The sequence below is a fragment of the Pelodiscus sinensis genome, chromosome 1, assembly GCF_052426305.1.
Source record: "Pelodiscus sinensis isolate ZL-2025 chromosome 1, ASM5242630v1, whole genome shotgun sequence".
Classification (NCBI taxonomy): domain Eukaryota; kingdom Metazoa; phylum Chordata; order Testudines; family Trionychidae; genus Pelodiscus; species Pelodiscus sinensis.
This window is the reverse complement of record NC_143052.1, coordinates 110709669-110737521: the sequence shown is the minus strand read 5'-3', so window position 1 is coordinate 110737521 and position 27853 is coordinate 110709669. Positions and strand designations below refer to the sequence as shown.

General features: G+C 46.7%; 1 protein-coding gene across 5 annotated transcripts in view; it reads right to left on the bottom strand.

The window, feature by feature from the left end:
* The window catches only part of ADIPOR2 (adiponectin receptor 2), an 85239-nt gene that overhangs the window by 51856 nt on the left and 5530 nt on the right, over window positions 1-27853 (bottom strand). The window contains exons 2-3 of one of the 5 annotated variants that reach the window (XM_075941199.2): window positions 20381-20503; window positions 15610-15717 (exon numbers count right to left, since the gene is read on the bottom strand). The exons of 1 other annotated variant lie outside the window; for it this stretch is intronic. In XM_075941199.2, the coding sequence (XP_075797314.1) occupies window positions 15610-15630 (21 nt within the window). In that variant the 5' untranslated portion in view covers window positions 15631-15717; window positions 20381-20503. Of the gene's footprint in view, window positions 1-979; window positions 1080-15609; window positions 15718-20380; window positions 20504-27853 lie in introns of all 5 variants that reach the window. 3 more of the 5 variants (XM_025190906.3, XM_006135457.5, XM_075941210.2) reach the window with 3 other exon arrangements.

The window sequence follows — 27853 nt, the reverse complement described above, 5'->3', positions numbered from 1 at the left end:
CCATGAAGCTAAGTTGTGTTGACCTAAGTTTCAGTCCCACGCTTCAGCTCTGTGTGATGGGGATTCAGCTTTCTTCCATGAACTCTGCAGAGTTTAACACTGGCCCTGTCTGGTAGGCCCAACTCTCAATTACTCCACAGTAGGGATGTAAGCAACTAGTCCACTACCTGATAAGCATATGCTTATTGTATAGTTGAGTAGTGACTCAACTTGTCGCTTCCCTTCCTCCCGCCTCTCTCAGAAAGAGGCGGCAAGTGGGGGAGCAAGCACCATCTCCGCAGGGTGGGGGGAGGCACGGGAGACAGAGGAACAGCAGGGAAACTACCTGAGTGGGGACTGAAGCAGTCTCTGCTCATGCCAGTCCTGCGGCTCTTGTACATTTCAAAGGGAGAAGTGCAACAGGAGAGTGAATCTTCCCCCCTCCCTTATCAACTAATTGAATGGTTGATGGAAATTCCATCAACTACTCCATTAGCTGATCAATCAAAATTTAACATCCCTACTCCACAGGATAATTAAATTCCGGTTCCTACCCATCTCAAGTACAGCAATGAAGGATAAAGCAGAAGAGCTCGCAAAGCATATAAGCACAATATTTAAAGCTTTATTTTAAGTCTGTGACATGTTACTCTAGCACTATCTCCTACTCAGTAAGGATTTGGGAAAGGGGTATAACTCCTTGCATCCATCCACTCAACAAATTAGTGTTTCAGTACAGAGTATTTAATTTTATTACTAACACATGAGACCACAGTTCTGGCACTATTAGGAAGCATTATTATAGATTAGGTGTAGAACTTCATGGCACTATTCATGCTAACCATATGTATTCAAACATTAACATCTCTAATCATACCCAATACCCACAAAATTCTGATAAAAAAGTCTAGTATCTGCAGTTCAAGGAAGTGACCATATACTGTCCCAACTCTGGAGCAGTCCATAGCAGCAAAAATAGGAAGGACTGAATATCTGTTACCTCTAGAAGAGAGTTCTGGCTGCCACAGCTCCCTGGTCTTCAGCTGATTTGTCTTGATTCCCTACTCCAACTTCTAATACTAACAGTTCAGCAATGGCATCTAAATACAGAAGGAATGCCTGTGGTGTTTTATATTGCACTATCCATCTGCAGTTTGAATTGCACAATAAAAATTTTAGAGATCACACAGAAAAACGACAGCTTCCTCAAGTATGTTGAAAGAACAAAATAAACTGAAATTTTATGCACTGCAAAAAGACAAAAAAACAAAACAAAACAAAACATATCATCCATAATCTGTTCAAAGTGCAAAGGGTGAAAGTTTGGGTTTCTCTACTTGCAAAAGGCCAACGGTGCAAAATAGGTAATCAACAAGGATAATCTGCTGAAAAGTCATTTGCCCTACATTTCAAACACTCAGTAGATAGACCCTGGTCTACACAATGTTTGTACTGATATAATTGTTTGTTAGGGAGGAGTTGTTTTTTAAACAAACAAGGTTACACCAGTACAATGCCCAGTATGAACAGTTATACTGATGACAGGGGTATTCAGTAGGGAGCCAGCACCACAAGATATTTTTGAAAGGACCACGAAGATCAAATGGGCTGCAACTCAGCTGAGGCTCAGACCATGCTCACTTCCCAGCGCAGGGCTTCCTCTCCCCCCACCCCCCAAGATAGGGGTGTGAGGTTGAGTCACACTGCAGGGTGCAGTACTCCCCAGCAGCTGGTTGGGCAGCCACAGCCTCATAAGCTCCGTTCTTTGTTACTGGCAGCAACACAGAAAGGAGGCAAGTGGGCTCAGTGAGTGTGGCAGCAGGAGGTTATCAGGTGACTGGGGGAGGGGGAGAGCTGGAACACCTAGCCCACCAAGTAAGTAGAGTTCTCAAATGTCTCTGCTGAGTCAACTGTCTCACCATGGGGCCTCAGAGCTCGGTTGGAAGTGGTGACAGACAGGGTCCAGCTCCCAACACTAGCAAGAGGGAGAAGCCCTTAGGGCAGTGCTGACTGACGGGCTGTAACTGCATCTTGAGCCTGCACCAGCCACCCTACCATTATGACAGGGAGCGCGATGCTACCCCATATCTTGATAGTAAAGTTGCAAGTACAGGCAGTCCCCGACTTGCGCGGATCCGACTTACGTCGGATCCGCAGTTACGAACGGGGCTGCCCCAGAGTACACGGACTGCGGGACCTAGCGGTCCTGCCGCCCGTGTACTCTGGGGCTTTGCTCTGCGTCTCCCTGGTCTGCAGACCAGGAAGACGCAGAGCAAAGCCGCGGAGGGGCTCGGGCAGCGGGGATGCCCCTCTGCCTGAGCCCCCTCCACCCCCCACCCGCGCGGCTTTGCAAAGCGCGGGGAAGCCGGTGGCGGGGCAGTCCAGGTGCGCCTGGGGTGCCTCGCTGCCCGAGCCCCCCCCGCGGCTTTGCAAAGCCGCGGGGGGGCTCGGGCAGCGAGGCACCCCAGGCGCGCCTGGGGTGCCCCGCCGCCGGCTTCCCCGCGCTTTGCAAAGCCGTGCGGGTGGGGGGCTCGGGCAGCGAGGCACCCCAGGCGCGCCTGGACTGCCCCACCGCCGGCTTCCCCGCGCTTTGCAAAGCCGCGCGGGTGGGGGGCTCGGGCAGCGAGGCACCCCAGGCGCGCCTGGACTGCCCCGCCGGCTTCCCCGCGCTTTGCAAAGCCGCGGGAGGGGGAGGGGGGGCTAGGGCAGCGAGGCACCCCAGGCGCGCCTGGACTGCTCCGCCAGCTTCCCCGCGCTTTGCAAAGCCGCGGGGGGGGGGGGGGGCTCAGGCAGTGGGGCACCCCAGGCGCGCCTGGAGTGCCCCACCGCCAGCTTCCCCGCGCTTTGCAAAGCCGCGCGGGTGGTGGGGGGCTCGGGCAGCGAGGCACCCCAGGCGCGCCTGGACTGCCCCGCCGGCTTCCCCGCGCTTTGCAAAGCCGCGGGGGGGGGAGGGGGGGCTAGGGCAGCGAGGCACCCCAGGCGCGCCTGGACTGCTCCGCCAGCTTCCCCGCGCTTTGCAAAGCGGCGGGGGGGTTGGGGGGGCTCGGGCAGTGGGGCACCCCAGGCGCGCCTGGGCTGCTCCGCTGCCGGCGTCCTCAGAGGCGCTCCCCGTCTCCCTGGTCTGCTGGTCAACCCAGCAGCACCCCAGCTGCTCTGCCCCAGGCGTCCCCAAGTCAGCTTCTGCTGAAACTGACCAGCGCTGACTACAGGAAGCCTGAGGCAGAGTTGCTCTGCCCCAGGCTTCCTGGAATCAGCTGCTGATCAGTTTCAGCAGCAGCTGACTTGGGGACGCTTGGGGTTCTTAAGTTGATTCTGTATGTAAGTCAGAACTGGCGGTCAGTTTCAGCAGCGGCTGAATCTGGACGCCAGTTCCTACTTACATACAGATTCAACTTAAGAACAAACCTACTGTCCCTATCTTGTACGTAACCCGGGGACTGCCTGTATCTCCTAGGAGGGAGGGAGGGAGGGAGGCAGGCACGCACACACACAGTATCCCCTCAAATACCTCCTTCCCCAGCAGTTTACTCTTTTTGCCAACTTGATATATGGAACCCAAAGTTGAGTGGGGGCCAATCAGGGGGCTTACATACCTACAATACATTTTATTTGATAAAACCAAAGTTAATACCTCTTTAAAAACTCAAAAGGTGTCTGATTCTAATATTTGCATCTATTTGACATTTTATCTCTGTACTTTCTCAGTCTCAGACGTAACATTTTTCTTGGAAAATATTTTCAGGTTACACAATGGTTGATTTCAGTTAATATAAGCAATAGGCCTGGTTATATTACACCACTTTGTACATGCTTATTGAACAGGAGCACCTGCAGTATGAAAAATGTTTCTCTAGTCAAGGTCTAGACTCCACACATTTACTAAGAAATTTGGACAGAACAAAAAAAAAATAATTGACTGCCCTTGTATTAATATAACAATGGCGTATACCTGTAGGCTACGTCTACACTGGTATGATTTTGCACAAGATCTCTTTTGTGGAAGAGTTCTTATGCAAAAACTCTTCCAGAAGAGAGCGTCTACACTGGCATGTGCCTTTGCGCAAGAGCATCCATGCCAGTGTAGACGCTCACTTGCGCAAGAAAGCTCTGATGGCCATTTTAACCATCGGGCTTTCTTGCGCAAGAAATTCATGTTGCCTGTCTACACTGGCCTCTTGCGCAAGAACAGTTGCGCAAGAGGGTTTATTCCTGAGCGAGAGCATCATAGTTCTTGCGCAAGAAGCACTAATTTCATACATTAGAACGTCAGTGTTCTTGTGCAAAAACTCGCAGCCAGTGTAGACAGGAAGCAAGTTTTGGCACAAAAGCGGCTGCTTTTGCGCAAGATCGCATCAATGTAAACACAGCCATAGAGTTTATTCCACTTCCTGCATATAGGAATTAGCTATACTGGAATAAGTCACCTTTATAGTAACCTAGTCTAAACTAGTTGGATTGGTTTAACCATACCAGTATAGTTAACTGCCATAAAACTTTTAATTGGACCAGTAATCCCAAATTTAAAATCAGTCCAAAGAACCTGTATAATAGGCTTGAACCAACATAACAGCAAAAGATCAGTCTTGCTAATAAATATAAAAGATCAAAGGCTAATTGCAGGTTCAGAAAAAAATTCCATAGTACCTGTATCACAGGGGTGGGCAATAATTTTTGGGGCGGGGGGATGGTGACTCCAAGATTTTGGAAAGTGGTCAAGAGTTGCACTTTTCTATGGTGAGGGTGCAGGGTGTGGAATAGGGTTAGGTGCAGAAGGGATCTTGGGGTAGGAGAGTGGGGTGCAGGAGAAGGTGAGATTCTGAGAGGGAGTTTGGGTGAAGGAGGGGGTTGTGACATGGGGCAGAGGATTGGTGTGCAGGGTCTGGGATGGAGTATGGGTGCAGGACAGGATTCTGGCCTGGAGGAAGGGCATAGGAAGGGATGTGTACAGTCTGGGAAGGAGCTGGGTTTGGAAGGGGATTGGGTGCCAGAGGCAGGCTCTGGTCAGGAGAAGCTTACCTAAGCAGCTCCTGACCAGCAGCACTCTCAAGCAGAGTTCCCTGCCTGCCAGCAACTCCCTGTTGGCTGTTCTATGTGGCCCTCTGTTGGGTGGGGAGGGGAGGAGCCTTCATGCACTGCCCCTACACCCAACAAAATCTCTCAGCTTCCATTGGAATGTTTCTGGCCAATAGGAGCTGAAAGATTTTGCGGAGTGGGATGAGATGGGGAAGCAGCGCACAAAACCTTCCCCCTCAGTGCAGAGAGCAGCTAGCTATTTTGAATAGCACTGCTCCATGGTGCAGGGGCAGGAGGGACAGATTAAAAAAGGCATGGCAGGATGGATCTGGCCCGTGGACCATACCCTGCCCACCCCTGCCATATCACCACAGACTCCCTATGTAAAAATCTATTAATCTCTTCTGCTCCATCTACATGAGAATAACCAGTACTTTCTTAATGTACAGTGATATTTTATGAGAGCAAGTATATAGGAATGATGGATCAGAAGTATCTGAGTGTCAAATTCACGTGGAGAAGATGGCCTCATTTCACATTTACCTGTGATCTTTGAGCAAGGATCTAAATTCAGGACTTTATAATCCCCTCAATCCACAGACCGTCCACTGATATCAAAGGGAAGTTTTCACAAATATCAAGGAGAGAATATAGTCTTATGTATTATATAAGAAACTAAACTTTTTGTTTATTCAACCGTCCTTTGTCGCATTCAGTTACCTCAGTGAGAAAAAACTGCTCCCTTTAGACCATTGCTATTTATGCCTCTCTTCCTTTACCAATTCTCTCTGCATTACTCTCCTACTTCCTTTTCTTTGGGTCCATCTATTTTCAAGCTGCAGCTGTGCTACGATAGTGCTATAGCATAGATACTTCCTGCAGACAAAGGATTTTTCCATCATTGTAGTTAATCCACACCTGAGGTGCAGTAGCTAGGAGGATGGAAGAATTCTTAGAATTAGCTATTCCCACACATAATACAGAAGTCACATTTTCTCAAGAACACCCAAATAAGAAAAGAAATCAATATTACAAAATGGAAGAAGAAGAAGAAGTTACTCACCCTGTGTAGTAACGATGGTTCTTCGAGATGTGTCCCCGTGGGTGCTCCACTCCAGGTGTCGGGTCCCGTCCCGGCGCCGCTGGTCGGAAAAACTTCTATAGCCGTAGCCGAGCCGGACCGCGCACGCGCGGACGCAGCGCGCGGCGTTCGCGCCTTTGCAACGGACCGGCTCCCCCTTGTCAGTTCCTCTCACCGCTCGGTCTCTGAAAGATAAAGCAGAAAGACCCGGAGCGGGGAGGAGGGTGGGGCGTGGAGCACCCACGGGGACACATCTCGAAGAACCATCGTTACTACACAGGGTGAGTAACTTCTTCTTCTTCTTCGAGTGGTCCCCGTGGGTGCTCCACTCCAGGTGAGTATAAAGCAGTAACCCAGAATGCGCTCCGGGTCAGTTATTTTCTACTGTGGACAGGACTGCAGAGGCTACCGCTGTATCTGAAGCCCACCTCTTAGTTACGGCATAATGCCGTGCGAAAGTTGCGCTAGAGGCCCAGGTAGCTGCCCGGCAGATATCCGCAAGGGGAATACCCTTTGCAAAGGCAGTGGTAGTCGCTACCGCTCGCGTAGAATGAGCCCGAGGTAAAACAGGTAGAGGCTTATTCCTAAGCAAGTGGCATTTTGTAATACAGAGAGTGATGAGATTTGCAATGCGTTGAGCGGAAAGCGCTTTGCCCTTTGATCTAGGTGCCAAAGATACCAACAGCCTGTCAGTGCGTCTCCATTGACGTGTTCTATCTATATAGAAAGAGAGCGCACGTCGGACATCGAGCGTGTGAAACAGAGCGTCCCTAGTTGAAGAATGAGGCTTGGGATAAAAAGTCGGGAGGACCACAGGCTCGTTAATATGGAAGGAAGAACAGACTTTGGGAATAAAATCTGGGTGTAATCGCAGCGTCACTGTATCTTTGGAAAAAACTGTAAAAGGAGGGCTTGCCATCAACGCCCCCAGTTCACCTACCCTTCTTGCCGATGTAATTGCAAGGAGGAAGACTGTTTTCATTGTTAGCATATGCAGAGAAACTGATGTCAAGGGCTCAAAAGGTGGGTACATAATGGTGTCCAATACTAAATCCAGATTCCAAGAAGGGGAAGGCGCCCTTCGTGGTGGATGCAAATTTAGGAGCCCTTTGAGGAACCTCTTTGTAATTGCATGGGAGAAGAGCGAGGAACCTTCTATTGGCTGGTGAAAAGCACTGATGGCTGCCAAGTGCACTCTTAGGGACGATAGTGCCAGTCCTGAAGTCCGTAAGTGAAGGATGTAGTCCAAAACGTGTTGTAGAGGAGATGAGAGAGGGTGTATGTTGTTTTGAATGCACCAGTTAGCGAATCTCCGCCATTTTGCAAGGTACGTGTTCCTCGTAGAGTCTTTCCTACTGTGTAGAAGTATTGTCTTGACCTGCTCAGAACAGAGATTTTCATCCCCTTTTAACCACTGAGGAGCCACGCCGTCAAATGCAACGCCTGCAGTCTGGGGTGTAACAGCGTGCCTCGTTCCTGAGTAAGGAGGTCTTGGTGAAGAGGAAGAGGGTAAGGTGGTTGAACTGACATTCTGTGTAAGAATGGATACCAGGCTTGCCTGGGCCACGCTGGCGCTAGCAGAATGACAGTCGCCGCTTCTAAGCTGATTTTCTCCAGTGTCCTGGAGATAAGCACTGTGGGGGGAAAAGCATACAGAAGTGTCTTCTTCCATGTGACCAGAAGCGCATCGCCGAGAGAGCCCTTGCCGAGCCCTGCTCTCGAGCAATACAGGCGACATTTCTTGTTGTTGTATGTTGCGAATAGGTCTACCTGTGGAATCCCCCATTTCTGAAATACCACAGAAAGTACATCTGTCCTTATCTCCCACTCGTGATCCGTGGGGAATTGCCTGCTGAGAGAGTCTGCAATTACATTGGCGGTGCCAGGTAAGTACGACGCTGCTATGGTTACGTTGTTCTGTATGCACCAGTTCCAACATCGCACTGCTTCGGCGCATAGGGATCGTGACCGTGCTCCTCCTTGTCTGTTGACATAATACATTGCAGCTATATTGTCCGTCAGTATCCTCACTGTCAGACCTCTGATGTGGGGAAGAAAATGTTTGCATGCGTAGAAGATTGCCCGAAGCTCCAACAGATTTATGTGCAGACGCCTTTCGCTGGGAGACCATTTGCCCTGAATTCGTTCGCTGCCCATGTGGGCCCCCCAGCCGATGAGTGAGGCATCCGATGTTATCTGTACCGATGGTTGTTGTCGATGGAATGGAACCCCTGGCAGAAGGTTTTGCTTTTTCGTCCACCACTGCAGGGATCTTTGGACATGCGGAGGTAGGCATACTACCTTTTGGATGTCGTGCCTCACAGGGACATAAACTGTGGACAACCAATGTTGGAGACCCCTCAGGTGGAGGCGCGCATGAGGAACTACAGCAGTGGCCGCTGCCATGTGGCCCAGGAGACGCAGGCAACTGTGTACCGATACCATGGTATTGCTGGTTAGTATGGTCACGAGATCCTTGATCGCTTGAAACCTTTCGTGAGGTAAGTAAGCTCTTGCCGTGCGTGAATCGAGGTTTATCCCTATAAACTTTATGAATTGCGTCGGAATAAGTGTTGATTTTTTCCTGTTGAGGAGGAGGCCGAGTGACTCGAACGTTTGTTCTACCGTCGCCACCATCTGCGATGCCTCTCGCTGCGTGGCACCTTTTATTAAACAGTCGTCCAGGTATGGATATATTATCACCTGTAACCGACGCAGATGAGCTGCCACGACGGCCAGGGTTTTTGAGAAGGCTCTGGGTGCTGAAGCCAGACCGAATGGTAGAACCCGATACTGAAAATGATCGAGACCTATCACAAATCGCAGAAAACGCCTGTGCGCGGGATGTATTGTGATGTGAAAATACGCATCTTGTAAATCGAGGGCAGCGAACCAATCGTTGACATCGAGGGATGGGATTATGGAAGTCAGTGTCACCATTTTGAAGCGCTGTCTGCGAAGATAACGATTCAGACGTCTTAGATCGAGAATGGGTCTCCAGCCCCCCGTTTTCTTTTCCGTTAGAAAGTATCTGGAATAGAACCCTCTTCCCCTGAACTGATCGGGGACCCTCTCTATCGCTCCGATGTCCAGGAGGTGATGGACTTCCTGTCGCAGGAGATCCTCGTGAGATGGGTCCCTGAAAAGGGACGGGGAGGGTGGGGTGGTGGGAGGGATGGAAGTGAAAGGAATGGTGAAGCCGCTGCTTATGACTTCCAGAACCCACTTGTCCGATGTTATTGCGACCCATTGATGATAGTAAGGTCGTAAGCGGTGGTGAAAAATGGGTTTTGTCTGTGCAATGACGATTGGTATGATGCGCTTGCCCCCGACAAGGGAGTCAAACTTGCTGTTTTGAGGCGGGCGTGCCCGTCACCCTGGGTGGTGGTGGACGCCTTCGTTGAGGGCGCTGTCTAGGTCGCGACTGGTCGAACGGACGATTTGTTTGCCTCCGAGACTGATAATCGTACCGTCTTTGGTATGGAAAATAACGACGGCGGCGGAATGGCGGTGCGTACATCCCCAGCGTCCGAAGTGTCGTTCTTGAATCTTTTCCCGTGTGAAGCACCTCATCTGTCTTTTCTGCAAACAACCTCACCTTGTCAAACGGGAGGTCTTCTACCTTGGAGTGCAACTCCTTGGGCACTGCCGCCGTGGCGAGCCAAGAAGAGCGCCTCATGGACACCGCTGTTGCCACTCCTCGAGCTGCTGTATCTGCTATATCCATGGCTATCTGAAGATTGGCCTTGGAACATGCATAGCCCTCCTTGAGGATCGATCGTAACAACTCTCTGTCCGCCTCCGATGATCTTTGGGACAGGTCTGTAAGTTTCGCTATACTGTCGAAGCTATGATTCGCCAACAGAGCTGTATAATTCGCTATGCGAAGAAGCAAGGTGGCCGATGTATAAACCTTTCGGCCAAATATGTCAAGTTTCTTTGCCTCTTTATCAGCCCCCGCATTCTTCAATTGTGGGTTCTTAGCCCTTTGGAGAGCTGCGTCGACGACCAAGGAGTTTGGTTGCGGGTGAGTAAACAGAAATTCCGAGTCTTTGGATGCTATAAAATAACGCTTTTCTGCCGGTTTCGAAGTTGGTGGAGTCGAAGCCGGGGTATTCCAAATCTCTGCTGCTGATTGGAGGATCGCCTCGTCCATAGGAAGAGCAACCTTAGATTGTTGTTTGGGGTGTAAATTTCTCCAGAGCTTAAACTGCTTCGTTGGAGTGTCTGCTATCTGAACCTCTTGAGACTGGGCTACTCTCCTAAAAAGGTCTTGAAAGTCTTTAGTGTCGTCCGGGGGAGATGGATCCCCTTCAAACACTGCATCGTCTGGGGAAGATGTCGAAATATCTTTTTGAGTTACAGATCGTAATTGATCGTCCGTATCCGATATCTGGCCTTCCTCGGGCTCAGATAGCTGAACTGAAGGCGAAGGATTCTGGTGCTTAGGCGATGCCCTCTTCCAGTGTTGAATTGGAGATGATTGACGTGCCTCATGAGGAGTATGGCAGCAGCAGTGATGAGAGCGAGAATGAGGTCTCCCATATCCCGAAACTGACCGGTGACTTCTATATTCAAAATGGTCAGGGGAAGACCTTCGCGAGGAATATCTGCTGTCATACCGCCTATGATAAGATCTAGGCGGGGAGTAGCTAGGTGAGCGGGATCTGTATGATGATTCCCGACGGTAGCAATGATATCGTTCCCGATGGTCAGAGTAACAAGATCTTGACCTACAGCGAGGAGAAGGCATTGTTGGGCTATGAGACAACGGAGGATGACTAGCCCTCATTGACTGAGAAGGAGAAACTGAAGGCTGAGGTGAAGGTGAAATTGAATGCCTTCGTGCTGACTTTCTAGCAGCCTTTGTCGGGACTGCTGAGGCAGGGGAAGCCTCTCCCCCTTGCCCTGATAAGGAACAGCTGGTAGGGGGAGGAATAATTTCGCCAGGATTGTCGGCAGGCATTAGCATCCTGCCCGGCACCGCAGGCAGATGGTCACTCGGTGCAGCTGCGATAGCAGCATGATCTGCCGGTGCCGACTCGGCACGGTGGGGGGCGATCTGCCGGCCCCGTTCGTTCCGCTCCCCGGTGCCATCTGGCAATGCGGCATCCGGTGCCGAGCACGGTGCCGGCTTGTCCTGGCCCCCAATAGCCGTTTGCGGTGCCGCTCGATGCGGCTGGGCAGACTGTCGCGGCTCCAGCCCCTGTGGCGGTGCCGAGCGTTCCGCAGCGACCGTGCTCTCGGCGGGACGCGGAGCCGGTGCCGATAACGAGCGGCTTGCCGCTTGCGGCTTATGCGACCTGCCTGAGTGCGTTGCCGCCCCGGAGACACCCGGCTTGTGCTCCTGACCAGCCCGGGACAGCGAGGGAGGCGGGAGAGAGCGGGTGGGAGAAACTCTCTTCTTTTTTGATCCCAACGCCTCAGGGGAATCTGATCTCTTCCTTTGTCCTATAGAGGACTTTGAGACCTGCTGCTCCGGAGGCTGTAAAGCTTTGTCACACAACAGCAGTTTCAGGCGCATATCTCTATCTCTGCGTGCCCGCGGAGTCAATTTAGCACAGTGAGTGCATTTTTGTGGCACATGCGCCTCTCCTAAGCATCTGACACAAGCTTCATGCCCGTCAGATGCTGGCATGGCTTCCTTGCAGAGAGCGCACCGTTTAAATCCCGGTGACCCAGGCATAATGTCTCGTTTTTGTCTTTTTGTCTTCTTTTTTTTTTTTTTTTTTAACCTAACTAACTATTATTAACCAATTAACTAACTAACTTTCTCTTTCTTTCTTTTTTTTTTTTTTTTTTTTTGTGTAGTAACGGCTCCTGTCTGAGGAGACAAACGGCGTTCCGCCAGCAACCACGGGCGGCTGAGAGGAACTGACAAGGGGGAGCCGGTCCGTTGCAAAGGCGCGAACGCCGCGCGCTGCGTCCGCGCGTGCGCGGTCCGGCTCGGCTACGGCTATAGAAGTTTTTCCGACCAGCGGCGCCGGGACGGGACCCGACACCTGGAGTGGAGCACCCACGGGGACCACTCGAAGAAGAACTAATAGTTTTGTAAATCAAACAAGATAAATAAACCTGGTGTATCAACACATTGTACTTCCTTCTATTAATAGACTTCAAAGAAGGAATAAGTTAGGAGTAGGCTATTTTGGATTCAACATGAGCAGGTGGCCTGCCCAGTGCTGACATGAAACTGTGAAATAGTACCAATTTAAGCTCCAATGCTGTAGTATGTTCATGTTTACCTTTTTGTTTCAAGTTAAGAATCACGGATGTTTTGTTGTGCAATGCACATTAACAGCACTGAAGTTGCATTATCATCTAGCTACCTGTCCTACAGTTCCCGCACAACTCCGACAAGTAATAGCTTATGCATAAAATTTCAAGAAGCCTTTTATGATACCTCAAGGACCTAGGAGAATTCCCAGAAATACCATGCTGTCCATGTAATTTCCTAGTCCTTCTCTCAAAGTAGAGGAAAGACTTCTTAATGGACTCTGAATAGCCATTACAACGTAATGGACAGTGTTATGAAAGTTTCAGAGGGGTAGCCATGTTAGTTTAACTGGAAAAAAAGTAAACACACAATGAATAGTCCTGAAGCACCTTAGGGTATGTCTAGACTACATGCCTCTGCAAACGAGGTTTACAGGATCGGTCAGCAAAGGCTCTTCTTGTCGACCGATCCCTGTCTTGACTGCTGGTTTGTGCCAACAAACAGCTGAGCCGGCACAACATAGCGGCCATTTTTATTCTAATGAAGCAGGAGATATTTAAATCCCCACTTCATTGACTATGTCGGTATGACTAATTTACATGCCTCTGTCGGCAGAGGCATGTAGTCTAGACATACCCTTACAGACTAACAAAAAATGTAGATGGTTTGTACTTCTGTGGGCACAACCCACTTCTTCAGATGAATGGAGTTACCCTTACTTCTGAGCTGCTGCTAGGGACAGCCCTACCTTCAAAAATGGGCACCAGGAGAATGGCAACTGCTGGCCGGGATTTGTGATGTTCAAATTGATTAATCAACTAATCCAGTAGTCGATGGAATTTCCATCAACTATTCAATTAGTTGATAAGGGTGTTTCCACTTTGAAATGTAGCAAAAGCCAACCCAGCTGCTGCTACATTTCCACGGCAGAGGTGCTGCACGGTGTTCCACCTTTGAAATGTTCAAAGATGGAAATGCCGCATGGAACTTGGGGCCAGAGGGGACTTTGAGACTCCCATTGGCCCTGAGCTCCATGCAGTGCTTCTGCTTTGAAATGTACAAGAGCCCCAGGAAGGACTCTTGTGCATTTCAAAGATGGAACACCTCCACTGCCCCCCTAACCCCTCCCATGGAGCTGGGGGGAACTGGCTTTTAAACCAGTGTAGGGATAACATATTAATGTATTAAAAATGTGATTCCCCCAAATGGAAGTGACTCCCCATAATTTGTTCCCCACAACTTAAAGTGTTTAGATTTATTATTAATTCTTCTTATTATTATTAGTTAAGATTGTTAAATGTTTAGATTTATTATTATTATTGCCCCTTTAGAATATAATGTATTAGGTCATGTAACTTAGAACTGTTAAGAATATAATCCTATGTAGCCAGAAACAGCTCTAAACTATGCTGGTGTCTCTCTATAATCCCAGGGTGGAGGGGAGGCTGCTTTGGCAGTAGCTTCTATCCATGCCCAGTTCTAGCCTGGGCTGCCGTGAAGAGGGGCTGCTGGACCCAGTGCAAGCCACCGGGCTCTTACTACCTTTAAAATTCAGAAGCGCAGCGGTCTCAGAACTGGCGTGAGCCGGGACTGCGCAGTCCTGACTCGCCAGTTCTGGGAGCTAACCCTGCTGAAGCTCTGAAAAGAACCTCCCCTTATCAACTAACCGTGTAGTCATTACAAATTGTATCAGCTACACAATTAGCAAACTTGTTCCTTAACATCCTTTGTTCATACAAATTTTTCATTACTACAAAATGTAGGGAGAGTTCAGCTGTATGATTGATAAGCAGCTGTAGCACAATGGTGAACTATAAGATCCTGGGAAAATAAAAACAAAATGGAAATACATTTGTGGACCCTCAACACTGTTCAATGACTAATGCTGCAAAATATATCTTTTTGCTAAATTCTGCATAACATGGATTAGACCAAAGACAAAGTCCTCAGTGAAGACTGAGCTACCCAGACCAGCCTTGACCCATATACAAAACTAGCATCTGTACATAAGGGAATTGGCTATGGAGCAACAGTGTGACTCAAGCATGGATATCAGTTTTATGTATTCAACATACTTTAATTATGAATTAATTGTGAAATAGGTGATTTGTACTAGTTCAGTTTTATTTTTCAGATGGGGGTTATTTGCTGGATGGTTTTGGAATGGATGTGTGTTGTAATAAAGAGGAAGGTTACATGCAACTGTGGACTGGCTGGTTACAAACTAGAGTTAAGGTTGAGTCAAAAGTAAGTTAAACACATGAACTTTAAACTTTTATTTTCAAGGGCAATAAAATGGCAAGACAGAATGTCAGCTTTCAGTACAGGCTGCTCCCGATTTGCAACACGATCGGCTCTGGGGATAGCGTCGCAAGTCGGGGGCATCGTAACTCGAGCCTGCATTTATGACAGGTGTCGGACATCGTCGTAAATGTGGTGTCGAGGACGTAAGTTGGGGGATTTCATCCCCTTCCACACTTACGTAAAAGGTTATAAGCGCTGGGGGTCATAAATCAGGCCGTCGTAAAGCGGGGGCCTCCTGTATCTGAATTTTTCGTGTTGATGCAAACTGGTTTGATACTGAAAAAGTGTAAGTGTTCAGCAAAGCTTCAAAAAAAAGAGTTCCCTCACCTGTTTTCAGACATGCTTTGCCAGGAAAATGAACAATGGGATATATTCTTTACTATTTTGTTCATAGGCACATGTGGAGCAGTTTTATATAAAGGACCTGTTTGCGTTATGATTTTTCACTTTTTTGTCAGAGAAATGCAACAAGTCAAATCACTGAGTGCAACAGTGATCCTGCAATAGCTGCTCAAGATAAAAAAAAAAAATTGTATCTGGAGGTCTAAGAGAGAAGTTAGAGATATTTGATGGGAAAGTCCCAAGGGAGATTTCCTGAATTAGGAAAGAGACTCTGTTCAACCCTTACCTTTACTAACTACATTATAATCCCATGTACCTCACTGCTATTATTGAGCAAGGCTATGATCTCCAACTTGGAGTGCATGGCCCCTCAATATGCCAACATCTCGATGGCTGACCTTAAACAACGTTTTCTCAGTTCTCGCTCTCTAACACTGTTACTCTACTTATGCTACACTGATGACATCATCATCATCATCATCATCATCATCTGGACCCACAGGAAAGAGACCCTTAAAGAATTTCATAGGGATTTCAACAACTTCCACCCCACATCAACCTCAGCTTGGATCAGTCCACACGAGAAACCCACTGCCTTGACACTAGAATACAATTACAGGACAGACACATTTCCACCACCTTATACTGGAAACCTACCGACGGTTACACTTACCTTCATGCCTCTAGCTTCCATCCAAGGCACATTTCTCAATCTATTGTTTTCAGCCAAGCCCTAAAATACAACTGGATTTGCTCCAATCCCACAGACAGAGACAAACATCTACACAGAGAAGTGGAAAAAAAAAACCCAGATCAACAGAGCCAAAAGAGACATGAACTACAGGAAGTCCCCGGGTTACGTACAAGATAGGGACTGTAGGTTTGTTCTTAAGTTGAATCTGTATGTAAGTCGGAACTGGCGTCCAGATTCAACCACTGCTGAAACTGATCAGTTTCAACAGCGGCTGAATCTGGAGGCCAGTTCTGACTTACATACAGATTCAACTTAAGAACCCCAGGCATCCCCAAGTCAGCTGCTGCTGAAACTGAACAGTGGCTGATTCCAGGAAGCCCAGGGCAGGAGCTTCCTGTAGTCAGCCACTGGTCATTTTCAGCAGCTGCTGACTTGGGGACACCTGGGGCAGAGCAGCTGGGGTGCTGCTGGGTTGGTCCAGTGGCGCCCAGAGCGGCGCTACGGGACCAACCAGCAGCGCCCCAGCTGCTGTACCACAGGCGTCCGGAGCAAAGCCACGGAGCACGGGGGCAGCGGGACAGTCCAGACGCGCCATGGCTATCCTGCTGCCCTCGGGCTCCGTGGCTTTGCTCTGCTTTGCTCCCCGTCCCCCTGGTCTGCAGACCAGGGGGACGGGGTGCAGAGCAGAGCAGAGCAGAGCAGAGCAGAGCAGAGCGGCGGAACACGCGGCCAGCTGACAGCCCAGACGCGTCTGGGCTGTCCGCTGCCCACGTGTTCCGCCGCTTTGCTTCCTCTCCCTGGTCTGCTGGAGACCAGGGAGAGGGAGGGCCCCATTCGTAACTGCGGATCCGACATAAGTCGGAGCCGCGTAACTCGGGGACTGTCTGTACTTCAATACAGGCCAAGAAGAGAAAAACAGACCACCACTCGTCATCACGTACAGTCCACAACTTAAACCCCTCCAATGCATTATCAACAATCTACAACCTTTCCTGGAAAATGACCTCTCACTCTCACAGGCTTTGAGGGAAAGGCCACTCCTCGCCTACAGACAACCCCCTAATCTCAAACAAATTCTTTCCAGACAAGGGAGTTACTGGACTGGGGAGGTCAAGAGAGAGGGACTTCCAGCCTCCCCACTGGGCTACTTTCCCCAGCCACCAAGCTCCAGCGAGTTCTGAACCCTGCCAGTCATCTGTTCCACAGGGATTCTCTGATCCAGCAACATCCAATGGATGCTGCTGAACCAGAAAGTCCTGGACCACAGAAGTTCAACCATACTTCTACTTTAAGATCGGAACTTGGAGTCTGAAAATCCAGTGTTCCAACCCTGCTGCTGACCCATGCAAAGGGGTTAGTGTGATTGCATGCAACAGATGGAATTAATAAACTTGTTTTTAATAAAAAAATTGGGGGAATTAAGGACAATTATCTGTAAATTATAACTTAAATATAAGTATCATCTTCTACCTCCCTTGTGACTTTATAGACCTACCACTACAGTACACCAAATCCATCAACAAAATAGGAAATAAACCTTAATGACAGCTAAAGTTGAATCAGGATGAATCCCATCAATGCAAAACTGAGATGGAAAGAGTTTCTGCACTCTGTGCCATTTTGACATTGATTAGGCCAGTGTTTCTCAGCCTTTCATACCAGAGACCAGCTTGCTGCCCCTCTAAACTGTTTCAGGGAGATCTATAGACTGGTAACTTAAAAAAAAAAACTAGCCTAGAGCACTCCCAGACTTCATAAAGCTTTAATTTCAACCTCCAACAGACACCAACAAGCAATACATACCACACCCCAAATTCAAACTCACTCCAGCTCAAAAGTTTAATAAGCTTTGTACGGTTGAGGCAAAACAACTTCCTAAATACAGGCAGTCCCCGGGTTACATACAAGATAGGGACTGTAGGTTTGTTCTTAAGTTGAATCTGTATGTAAGTCGGAACTGGCGTCCAGATTCAGCCGCTGCTGAAACTGACCAGCGGCTGACTACAGGAAGCCCGAGGCAGAGTTGCTCTGCCCCAGGCTTCCTGGAATCAGCCGCTGATCAGTGTCAACAGGCTGAATCTGGATGCCAGTTCTTACATAGATTCAACTTAAGAACCTCAGGTGTCCCCAAGTCAGCTGCTGCTGAAACTGATCAGTGGCTGATTCCAGGAAGCCCGGGGCAGAGCAACTCTGGCTCGGGCTTCCTGTAGTCAGCGCTGGTCAGTTTCAGCAGCGGCTGACTTGGGGACGCCTGGGGCAGAGCAGCTGGGGTGCTGCTGGGTTGGTCCAGTAGCGCCCAGAGCGGCACTACGGGACCAACTGGCAGCGCCCCAGCTGCTCTACCACAGGCGTCCGGAGGAAAGCCTGGTCTGCTGTGGGGGGGGGCACTAGCTGCACCCCCCCCCCCCCCAGCAAACCAGGGAGACGCGGGCGGCGGACCAAGACGCACGGTGGTCCCGCAGCCCGGGTCCTCCGCGGCTTTGCTCCGCGTCTCCCTGGTCTGCTGGTCTCCAGCAGACCAGGGAGATGGGGAGCAAAGCCTCGGAGCACGCCGGCAGCAGGACAGCCGCGGTGCGTCTGGGCTGTCCCGCTGCACACGTGCTCCGGGGCTTTGCTCAGCGTCTCCCTGGTCTGCTGGGAGGGGGGGCTCCCCCCCCCAGCAGACCAGGGAGATGCGGAGCAGCTTTTCTCGCCCCGGAGGACGCAGGCGGTGGGACCGCGGCGCATCTGGGCGTCCCGCCTCTCCCATCCTCCGGGGCGAGAAAAACCCCGTTCGTAACTGTGGATCCAACATAAGTCAGATCCGCGTAACTCGGGGACTGCCTGTATATGCAATGTGTGACAGTCATACGTGCCAATTTTTCTACAAGAATGACTGAGGCCAGGTCTGTGACAAAATGTAAGTTTGAGGAATATGGGTATACATTACTTTTTGTGAGCTGTTGAGAGGGCAAAGTGAAAGGTTATAGAGTATTATCAGCAATGTGAAAGCAGTAAAGAGGACAAGGTTTTCCTTTAATTTATGTCCATACTTTTCAGGTTCTGAATTGATGGTGCCTGTCCATGTGCCACCCTAAGTTTGTATATGTTTATATTAGGGTGTAAGCGTTCTCGCTCAGTCCTGGGCCCCTGCCCGGTGCTCAAGCCTATACTTCCTAGCCTGGCAGCCCCTTTAAGACCAAGGGCCCAAAGGCAGGTTGGCAAATAAAAAGCTCTCAAAGTCAAATGGTGGCCCCGGTCCTGTTTCAGGGTGGGGCAGGCAAACAAACAGCTTTCACAACACAAGTGGGAAGGAGGAGACTGCCACCCAATATGACGGTGACTGGGAGGATGCAGGCCCTCTCTACTCTATTGCGTCCCAGTCCAGGGCCCAAGCATTGGCAGCTTTGGCGTCCACTGGGGTCAGCAGGGAATCCATCCCTAAGTATGCTGACATACCTTAAAGGGTGATCAGGTCCACCTGACCATCCTCCCCTTCCCCTGGGCCACTTCCTGATTCCCCTTCAGTTTGTACCTGGCTCCCAGGCAGCGATGGATTCACAGGGTCTGTATAGTCCAAGGTTAGGGTCACCTCCTCAAGGCCTGGGACACCTTGGCCACCTCCTCAGCGTCTTTAGGGTAGGCCTCTGCTCCCTCCAACAGCTGGCCCCCTATTGAGCTTCTGGGCCTAGCTTTTATACTTCCTGCCCCTCCCTCAGGCCTCTCTGGACTTAAAGGAGTAGGCTCTGGCTCAGTCCACATGGTCTCAGAGGGGGGCTCTTCTTCCTCAGGGTCAGTGAGCAGCCAACCCTGCTCAGAGTTGCCAGATGGTTTAACCAACACAGGGGAAAAAAATTCTGCTGAGGAAAAAAAAAAGTGTTGGGGGGGGGGGGGGGGGAGGAGAAAGACGAAAGTTGAGAAGAGGAAAAAAACCAACCACCACCACCACCAGTGTGGCCCCTTAAAGAAATGCTTTTGAGGCTTTTTGGCCCTAACAAGCTGCTGGCGGCCACCCGCCATCTTGCCTCCCTGCACTGGGCCGGACAGCTCCCCTGCGGAACCTGGTAAGCACTAGGGTTGCCAGGCTGCCTCCGTATCAAGCCGGACAGCCCGGGATTTTCACCTCCTAGCTGCAGGGGAAAAAAAAAAAAAAAATCAGAAAGTACCAGACATTTTAGGTATCTAGTATTTTCTGAATTTTTTTACTAGACAAGAGTCAAAAACAACAGACTGTTTGGTTCAGTACTGGACACCTGGCAACCCTATGCTCACTACATAGGGACTACAGTAACATTGGAGTTAGAGTATATAGAGCACTTAAACACACAGACACTTGCAGACCAACCTGAGGCCACCTTCCCATGTACCACACGGCTGCTATTAATTATTATCAGGGCTCGACAAACTATAGAATCTACTAGCCCGTGGCGAGTAGATTTCAGCCACGCACCCCGTTTACTGGCGGCGTGCACATGCGGAATGCAGCTCTTGCGCATGCACAGTGCAGGGCTGGCGAGCGGCTTTCACCGTCCTTTGTCAAGCCCTGATTATTATTATCATCATCATCATCATCATCATCTTCTTCCCTCTCCTGAGACGAAAAAAGAAACTTTTTAAACATAACAGATGAGGACTGTATGTACAAATATTTCAAAATACTAGAAGAGAAGCATTGGAACAGATGTGATAAGACACCACTAAAAATACAAACAATGTAGCAATTTGAAAAGTATTAATCATATCCCTAAAGTTTATACAATATGTTTCTTACCCCAGCAGTCCGTCAATACCTGAAGATGCAAAGCCGTGGGACTCTCAGTATTCCAAAAATTCTGCTGGACTTGTTGTCAGTAAGTTGTCCTTCGTGCCACAAAATCTCTTGGTGAATGACTGCCTATATTACAAGCAAAGGACTTGACTGATTTATTTCTTCACATTCAGGAAGAACTTACAGAATGTACTTCCTGTGTACACTCAGTATAACATTCTGACACATGCCCATTAAATGTCACATCCCTTTAAAAATACAACCTTCAATTCAAGATTAAGTAATTCACATGCCCCATAATTCTCTCCTTTTTCATTATGTTTGCTGACTCACTAATTTAAAAGTGCCTGTAACTCTAGTCACAGTAATACCACAGCCATTAGGCAACATTCTACTGAAAGACAAAAACAAATGGGCATTAGTCATCCCCCAAAATGTCATCGTTATTGAGACCACAGACAGTCTCTCAAGTTATATACCTGTGAAAGATGTTTACCTACTACCAAGATTTACTTCTCTCCTAAAAGGGACAATATAAAGTTGGCCTATTGAATAGGATCACCCCATTTTGTTTCCCCTTCCACCACCATTGCCAAAGGCACAAAAATTAAAGATGTTCAAATATTCTGCTTATTTGGACGGATGACATTTTTGTAGGTTTGCAGCTGTGTGCTGAATGCCCTCCCGAAAGGCAATGTTAAGGGCTTTTATATAGCACATTTACAATTTTAGGGGTCATGTGCTGATGAAATTCAGTGTGGCTGCTGGGATACTGATTGTATATTGGTAAAAGTATTGGAATTTGGGATTTTATCTTCCCTAGGTCATCTTTAAGAGGTTAGGTGATCAGAACATTTATGAGGCTTACATTTATCTAGCAGTAAGGCATTTACATAAAGAACTACTGAAGCAGAGTGCTTATGATTGTGTTTTGTTTGTTGCAATAACTAAACAATATGTGATTAAAGCTTGATTTGAACAGGCTAAATTTGATACACTTAGCTCGAATAATCAGCTGAAAGGGACAGATATCAAACAGTATGAGACATCTTCATCTACATTCAGTGTGTACAATACACTGTATCAGACAAGGTAGAGCTGGAAGAGATCTCATGCACCTATCAACTCCAGCCTCCTAAGCTAACACAGAACCAAGCAGACAGTCTTAGATCACACTTGATACGTGTTTTCCAACTTGTTCTTAAGGGTATGCAGTGACGCTGATTCCACAATCTCTCTGGGAAGCCTATTCCTTTTCTTATTTTCACTTGTATTACTTTCCCTTATTAAACATTTAATTATGTTAAATATCTGGTCACAATTAACCTTTTCAACGAAAACTGAAGCAAAATAGGCATTAAACACTTTAGTCTTCTTACTGTAATCAGTTATTAGCTCTCCTTCCCAATCAAGTGGAAGTCCTATGCCTTCTTTCATCTTATGTATATAAATAATTACTTCTCATTACCCTTTATGTCCCTTGCTAGGTGTAACTCATTTTGTGCCTTTGACTTTGATTTTGCCCCATATATGTTTGTGCTATCCTTACATACATCTCCTTAGCAATTTGTCTGTGCTTACAGTTTTTGCACGATTCCCTTTTGATTTCAGGTCATTAAAGAGCTTCTGATAGGAAACATAATAAGCCACTGTGGCTCTTTCCTTCGCACTGGGATAGTCTGCAGGCACCCCTTTATACCGTCTCCTTCAGAAACCATCTATTCTCCTGAACCCCTTTAATGCTTCTTCCCATGGGACCCTACCTATCCGGTCTGTTTGTTAAAGCCTGTTTTTTGAAGCAGCCCTGCAGCAACTACAAGACCCTGCTTTCCAGTTCAGAAAGATTAGAAATTGATCTGGTTTACCCACATGATAGTGCAGGACCTTACAGTAAATTTATCAATCATAAATCTCAGAGGATGTATTTTGGATTTAGGCTAAAAGCATGCCTAGCCTCGCACCAACTTTGTGCCTCATCTCACTTCCCCTTTACATTGACCCTTTTGTGTAATCCTTCCAAAGAAGTTACTGCACAATGATTCCATTAGACTCTTAATATACTTAATTACTCAACACCAGTTGAGCAAATGTTGTTAACTGACAGTCTAGATCAGAGATGGATAAAAGATATAGTCTATGACAGAATGAAGTACTGTAACTCTGACATATCAGAAAGTATAATAAAGGCACATTTTGAACTAGGGATTTTAAGTAGTGGTTAATTAGCTAATCAAGTAGTAGATGGAATTTCCATTGACTATTTGATTAGTCAATGGAGGGGGGGTGGTTCGCTACCCCTGCTGTGGCTCTGCAGTTTAATGTACTAGGAGCCAGGAGTGCAGGCAGCCTGGCTCCTATTACATTTCAGTTCAACTGCAGAGCTGCAGTGGGTGTCAGGGATGTAAGTGACTAACTAGCTGACTATCCAATAAGCAAAAGCTTATTGGATAGTTGACACCCTAGTTGCTTCCCCCAGCCCTTGCTGCCTCTATCACAAAGAGGCAGCAGGGGGAAGGAAGAGAGGTGAGAGCGCTGGGGGAAACTGGCTTAAAAGTCAGATCCCCCCAGCTCCAGTTCTGTGGGAGGGGGCAGGGGCGCAGCAGCAGTGTATCAACTTTGTAAAGTACAAGAGTCTCCGCTGGGGCTCTTGTACACTTCAAAGATTGAAACAAAGCATGGAGCCCGAGGCCAGCAGGGAGCTGCCTTCTGACCAGGCTCCATGCAGCGTTCCAACTTTGAAATGTACAAGAGCCTCCGCTGGGGCCCTTGTACATTTCAAAGGGGAAGTGCCTGCATGGAGCCAGAGGCTAGAGGGGGACTCCCCGCTGGCTCCAGGCTCCATGTCGCTTTTCAATCTTTTGTACATTTCAACGGCAGAACATTCTAGTCCTTATCGACTAATTGAATAGTTAATGGAAATCCCAGAGTCTATTCGATTATTCAATTAATTGAAATTTAACATCCCTAGAGAGGGTAGCTCCCGAGGCCGGCGCAAGACAGGACTAAGCAGTCCCGGCTCATGCTGGCTCTGGGACCGCTGTGGCTTTCCCCTCCACACAAACTAGCCTAAGCGTATTGGATAGTTGACTACTCGAGTAGTTGCTTACATCCTTAGGTTGTACATGTATTATACATGTAGAGCATAGTGCCAAAGCTAACATACGACACAACTTAAGTGTCTTAGCATTAATCCACCTCAAAGTGTGCTGATCTGTCATGTGATTATTTCTTCTTAGCCTTACCACTGTAACCCGCCACTCCAAGTTGGCACAAGATTACTAGACACCCATGAAAATCCTATACACAAACAAAAACATATGAACCCAGTGACTGTAGAGAAAAAGGTTACTAGTAAAATGAAATAACTGGCTCTGAATGGAAGATGCAAAGCATCACCAACAAATAGAATTGGATATGTATAGGCCAACAATTTGGATACAAGATTGATACCATGTTCCTTATTGAAGCCATGACTCTTCTCCTGATATCAATTATAAAGCTGGTCAGTCTCTTAGCTCAACCTGTCACAGTCTTTGCCTGTTTTCTTCAAGATATTACACCTTTTTTCAGAACACAGATCTTGTTCCCCATTACTGGAGAGAGGCCTAAAAAGCCGGATGCTGGCACCTAGCCAGCGAGTTGCTTCGGAAGATTTCCAAACAAGCTCTTCCTTTTATTTCTACAATGATGTCCCATTTATAAATAAGTGATTTGCTTGAAAACTAAATCATGCAGAGAACCACAAGAAAGCAGATCAGACAGTTTATATGCCTTTTTGTTTTACATTCTTCTTCTATAGTTTTTTTGGATGAGCACCAAACAGAATATTTCAGCCTAAATCAATAAGCACACAAGATATGCTGCTTCCCTTTAAAATTTCTTTGTCTCATCCACAGGATCGGAGGCAAAATTCCACCACCCTTATTTAATGCAATGACAATACAGGAAAAAAATTAATGTAATAATATAGAAAAGAGAACCTTGACAAAACTTAGGCCTAAATCTAAGCCTTTAAATCAAATCCAATAGCACATGCCATTTCTGTGTTTCCTCCCAACAAAGGAAACGGATTTTGAGTAAGTACAAACAGATAACTAAGGAGGCTTAGCCACAAACTCTTGCTAAGTTGTGAATTAATTTTCTTGTATCTTTTTCTCCTATTTTATAAGCTTTATGTTGACTGTAAGTCTGTAAAAGAGTTAATTAGATCATAATATGCTACCCAACAGAAATTCAAGGTATAACGTTACTAGACAAATCTAAAGAAACTCAAAAACTAAAAATATTTAAAGGCCTTCTGTAAAAGATCCCTTTCCATATGAAGAGGAATCACTGCCTTGGCAACCTAGCCACCATCAAAATACAGCTGCAATTTAGGAACAATCATCTTATAAACAACCAGTTATGAGATCCTTTTTGTTTTGCTTTGATTCCACCCCCCTTAAAACTGAAGTCATCCCTCTGCAGTGGAATGTGATTTCAATCTTTCAGCCAGTATTCAAGCAGCTGTACAGATTTGTAAGAGACAGATTTGGCAGCAAAGATACAGTTCTTGCAAACAGAAAAAAATCCATACGCAATATATACATTTGTTACATATGCTGTCAGTGAACAATAAATTTATGAATCATACCTAATGTAATTCTGAGATGTTCATTTTATGAACTTGGTTTTTTGAATCCTTCAATTCCTAATTTGTTCATAAAATAGGGGCTTCACTGTATTGCTAGTTGTTTAGAGCATGGTGTCTAATTTAAACAGAAATGTGATCAACAGAATATATAACTAATTTTAATGAATGTACATCTAATAAGGTATTTGTTTTGTATTAAAGGAGCTGATGTGTTCAAATGGTATGTTGAGGAGTCGATGTAAAGGGCAGATCTTTGAAGTGAACCACTCCAAATGATGTAAGACCTAAATAACTGAGCAACAGCCAGTTTCCTACTACCCTTACTGCTTAAATGTAGGAAACAATCAAATAGGACACAGAGGAATGGACAGCTGTTCGGTAGTAAATTAATTCTTATATCTATTGGTATGGATCAAGAAAACAAGTCAAATTATTTCATATTATTGCAGAATGAACTACTAAAAAAAAGAAACACCCAGAAATGGCTGTGTAAAGCCATTGTTCTAACTTCAAAATTTACATTTCTGCAGATTGCATGACTGCATCTTCTTTTCAGCAGCCAAGTTTGTGCCCAAAGAACCACTCCATAAAGCGGTCCATTAGAAATACCTTGCAGAAGTACACTACTAAGATAAGCAGTTGAACATTCACAAAATGGTATATAGTACAAAATGTGCTGCACAAAAATACTGGAATATTCCAGAAAAAGTTCTAAGAAATCATAAAGAACAGTCCTCATTGTCTCATTAAATGATGAGAAACTTGTTCGGCCTGAACATTTTAAGCCTTGCAAAAAACACATGTTCCTTTCTGACTGGTCATGTCAGCATTGGTAAGAGAAGGAACTATATACAACGCTAACCAACCAACAAAATAAATACATATTTACATCTTTATACATGTTTTAGAGACTTTGTGCATCTGTCTGTGAATCAATCTGTTCAAGAACTCCTCCTACATAAGAGCAAGGACCACATAATTTGGTATGCAACTCTCTCTTATCATAACTTTAAAGTAATGAGGCTTTGGTTGTGTCAGAACAATGGGATTTGCCTGGAATATGACTGTTTCTCATAAAAGACAGAGAGGGGTCTGTTAGCAGGTCAAACTGCAGAATGACAACAGGGGCTGGCACACCAATAAAAGAATGCCCAGCTGGGGGTGGTGCTCTAGATGTTCCTAGTCACCTTAAGGTTCCTGTGCTGGTGAGTTGCTGGCCAGGATGCATGCCCCCACCTCCCACCCCAGATGGAGCGAGGCATCCCTCATGCCTCCTGCATACCTCACCCACTGCCCCGATTCCTACACATCTGCACTCCCAGTCCCCTGCCTTAAGCCCATCTATAATGACCTGAACAACGCCAGGTAAATCTGCTAGTATATGCACACACACACAAACAAATGTCCTCTGTTGTTCAACATGTTTCTCCTTGAAACCAGAACATCTGGATAAGAGAAAGTGAATTTCTGTTGCTGCCTAGCCAGCAAGAACACCTTGTTGCTAACAAGCACCCTATTCACTGTGTGTTTTAGGAGAGACCACTTCAAAATCTAGAAAGAAAATAAAAATACAGTTGTCATAATTCCTCAAGTCACCTAAATGAACTCTGAGAAACCAGTCAGAGAGACTGTGAAGCTGAATAGGTGAAAATAGCCTCTGAATGACTACAATGTATGATGCATACCTGCATTTTACTAACAAGTTTATTTTTATTTGTTTAGGAATTATGCTAAATCAGTAAGCAATTGAGAGCACTGAATCTTCAGCAACTACTTACACTAAACATAGTACTATTTGTCAGGAGAAAATGTGCTTCCTGAAAGCAAAAAGTTAGTTGCAAGAAACCCTGAATTTTTCAAAGAGTTCAGGCTAAAAAATAAATTACACAGATTGTAGCCAAGGTAATTGATACGTTCTTAGATGGAAGGGAAGAAGCTTTACAAAAAGTCTCAAGCTGAAGAGCATCATTTTTCACTTAAAATGGCACAAGAGTTTATTAAACTCACGGAACAAAGAAATAAGTTAAAATAATAAATAATTACTGGCATTTTACATTTTGCTTTAATGTATGACAATTGCGTGTGTTCAAGTGGCAAAATTTGGCTATAAGAAACACCTGGTCAAAGTAATTTTGACATTTAGATATTTAATTAACTTGGTTTGAAAAGCTGTTTCTGAATTGTTTCAACTCGACATGAGTCTCTCATAATTTCAATGGCAGACAAGCCTGATTGGAAAAATAAGGATGCATATTTAAGGATCCACAGGTCCATATTAATACCAAGATCACTTGACAGACTAGTCAGCATCGGACTAGGACACAAGTTTTTCTTTGTGACAAGACTATAAGACCCTGCACTAACTGATTTGTTACTTCTTGAAAATTGCAATAACCAATGCTGAATTCAATTATCTAGCCATTATCCAGACATCTTTTTTTAAAACTATCTGATTTTCCCATTGTCTTCAAAACTATTTTGCCTAATAAACCTCAAAATTATTCAGTCTGTACTTTAGCCAACGAACACAAATCCAAAGACAGCAAGAAAACTGGCATAGAGAACATATTACATTTCTCACAGCTTCAGGACACTGAAACATCTTCTATAGAATCCAAATCCAAAAACTCCATCAAACCAAGAGTGTAAGATAGTATTTAAAGCATTAGAACGACGAATGAAAATGTTGGCTAGCAAGTGGGCTGCATGAGTGGCCTTCCATCTCAATAGGCCACAAAACTGTTGTAACCAAGATGGTTTCCTGAGATGGGGTAGTTTTGCAAACTGTACTTGCATAACTAGAATTTATGGGGTGTGCCGACTGAACTGTAGCAGTGCTTTTA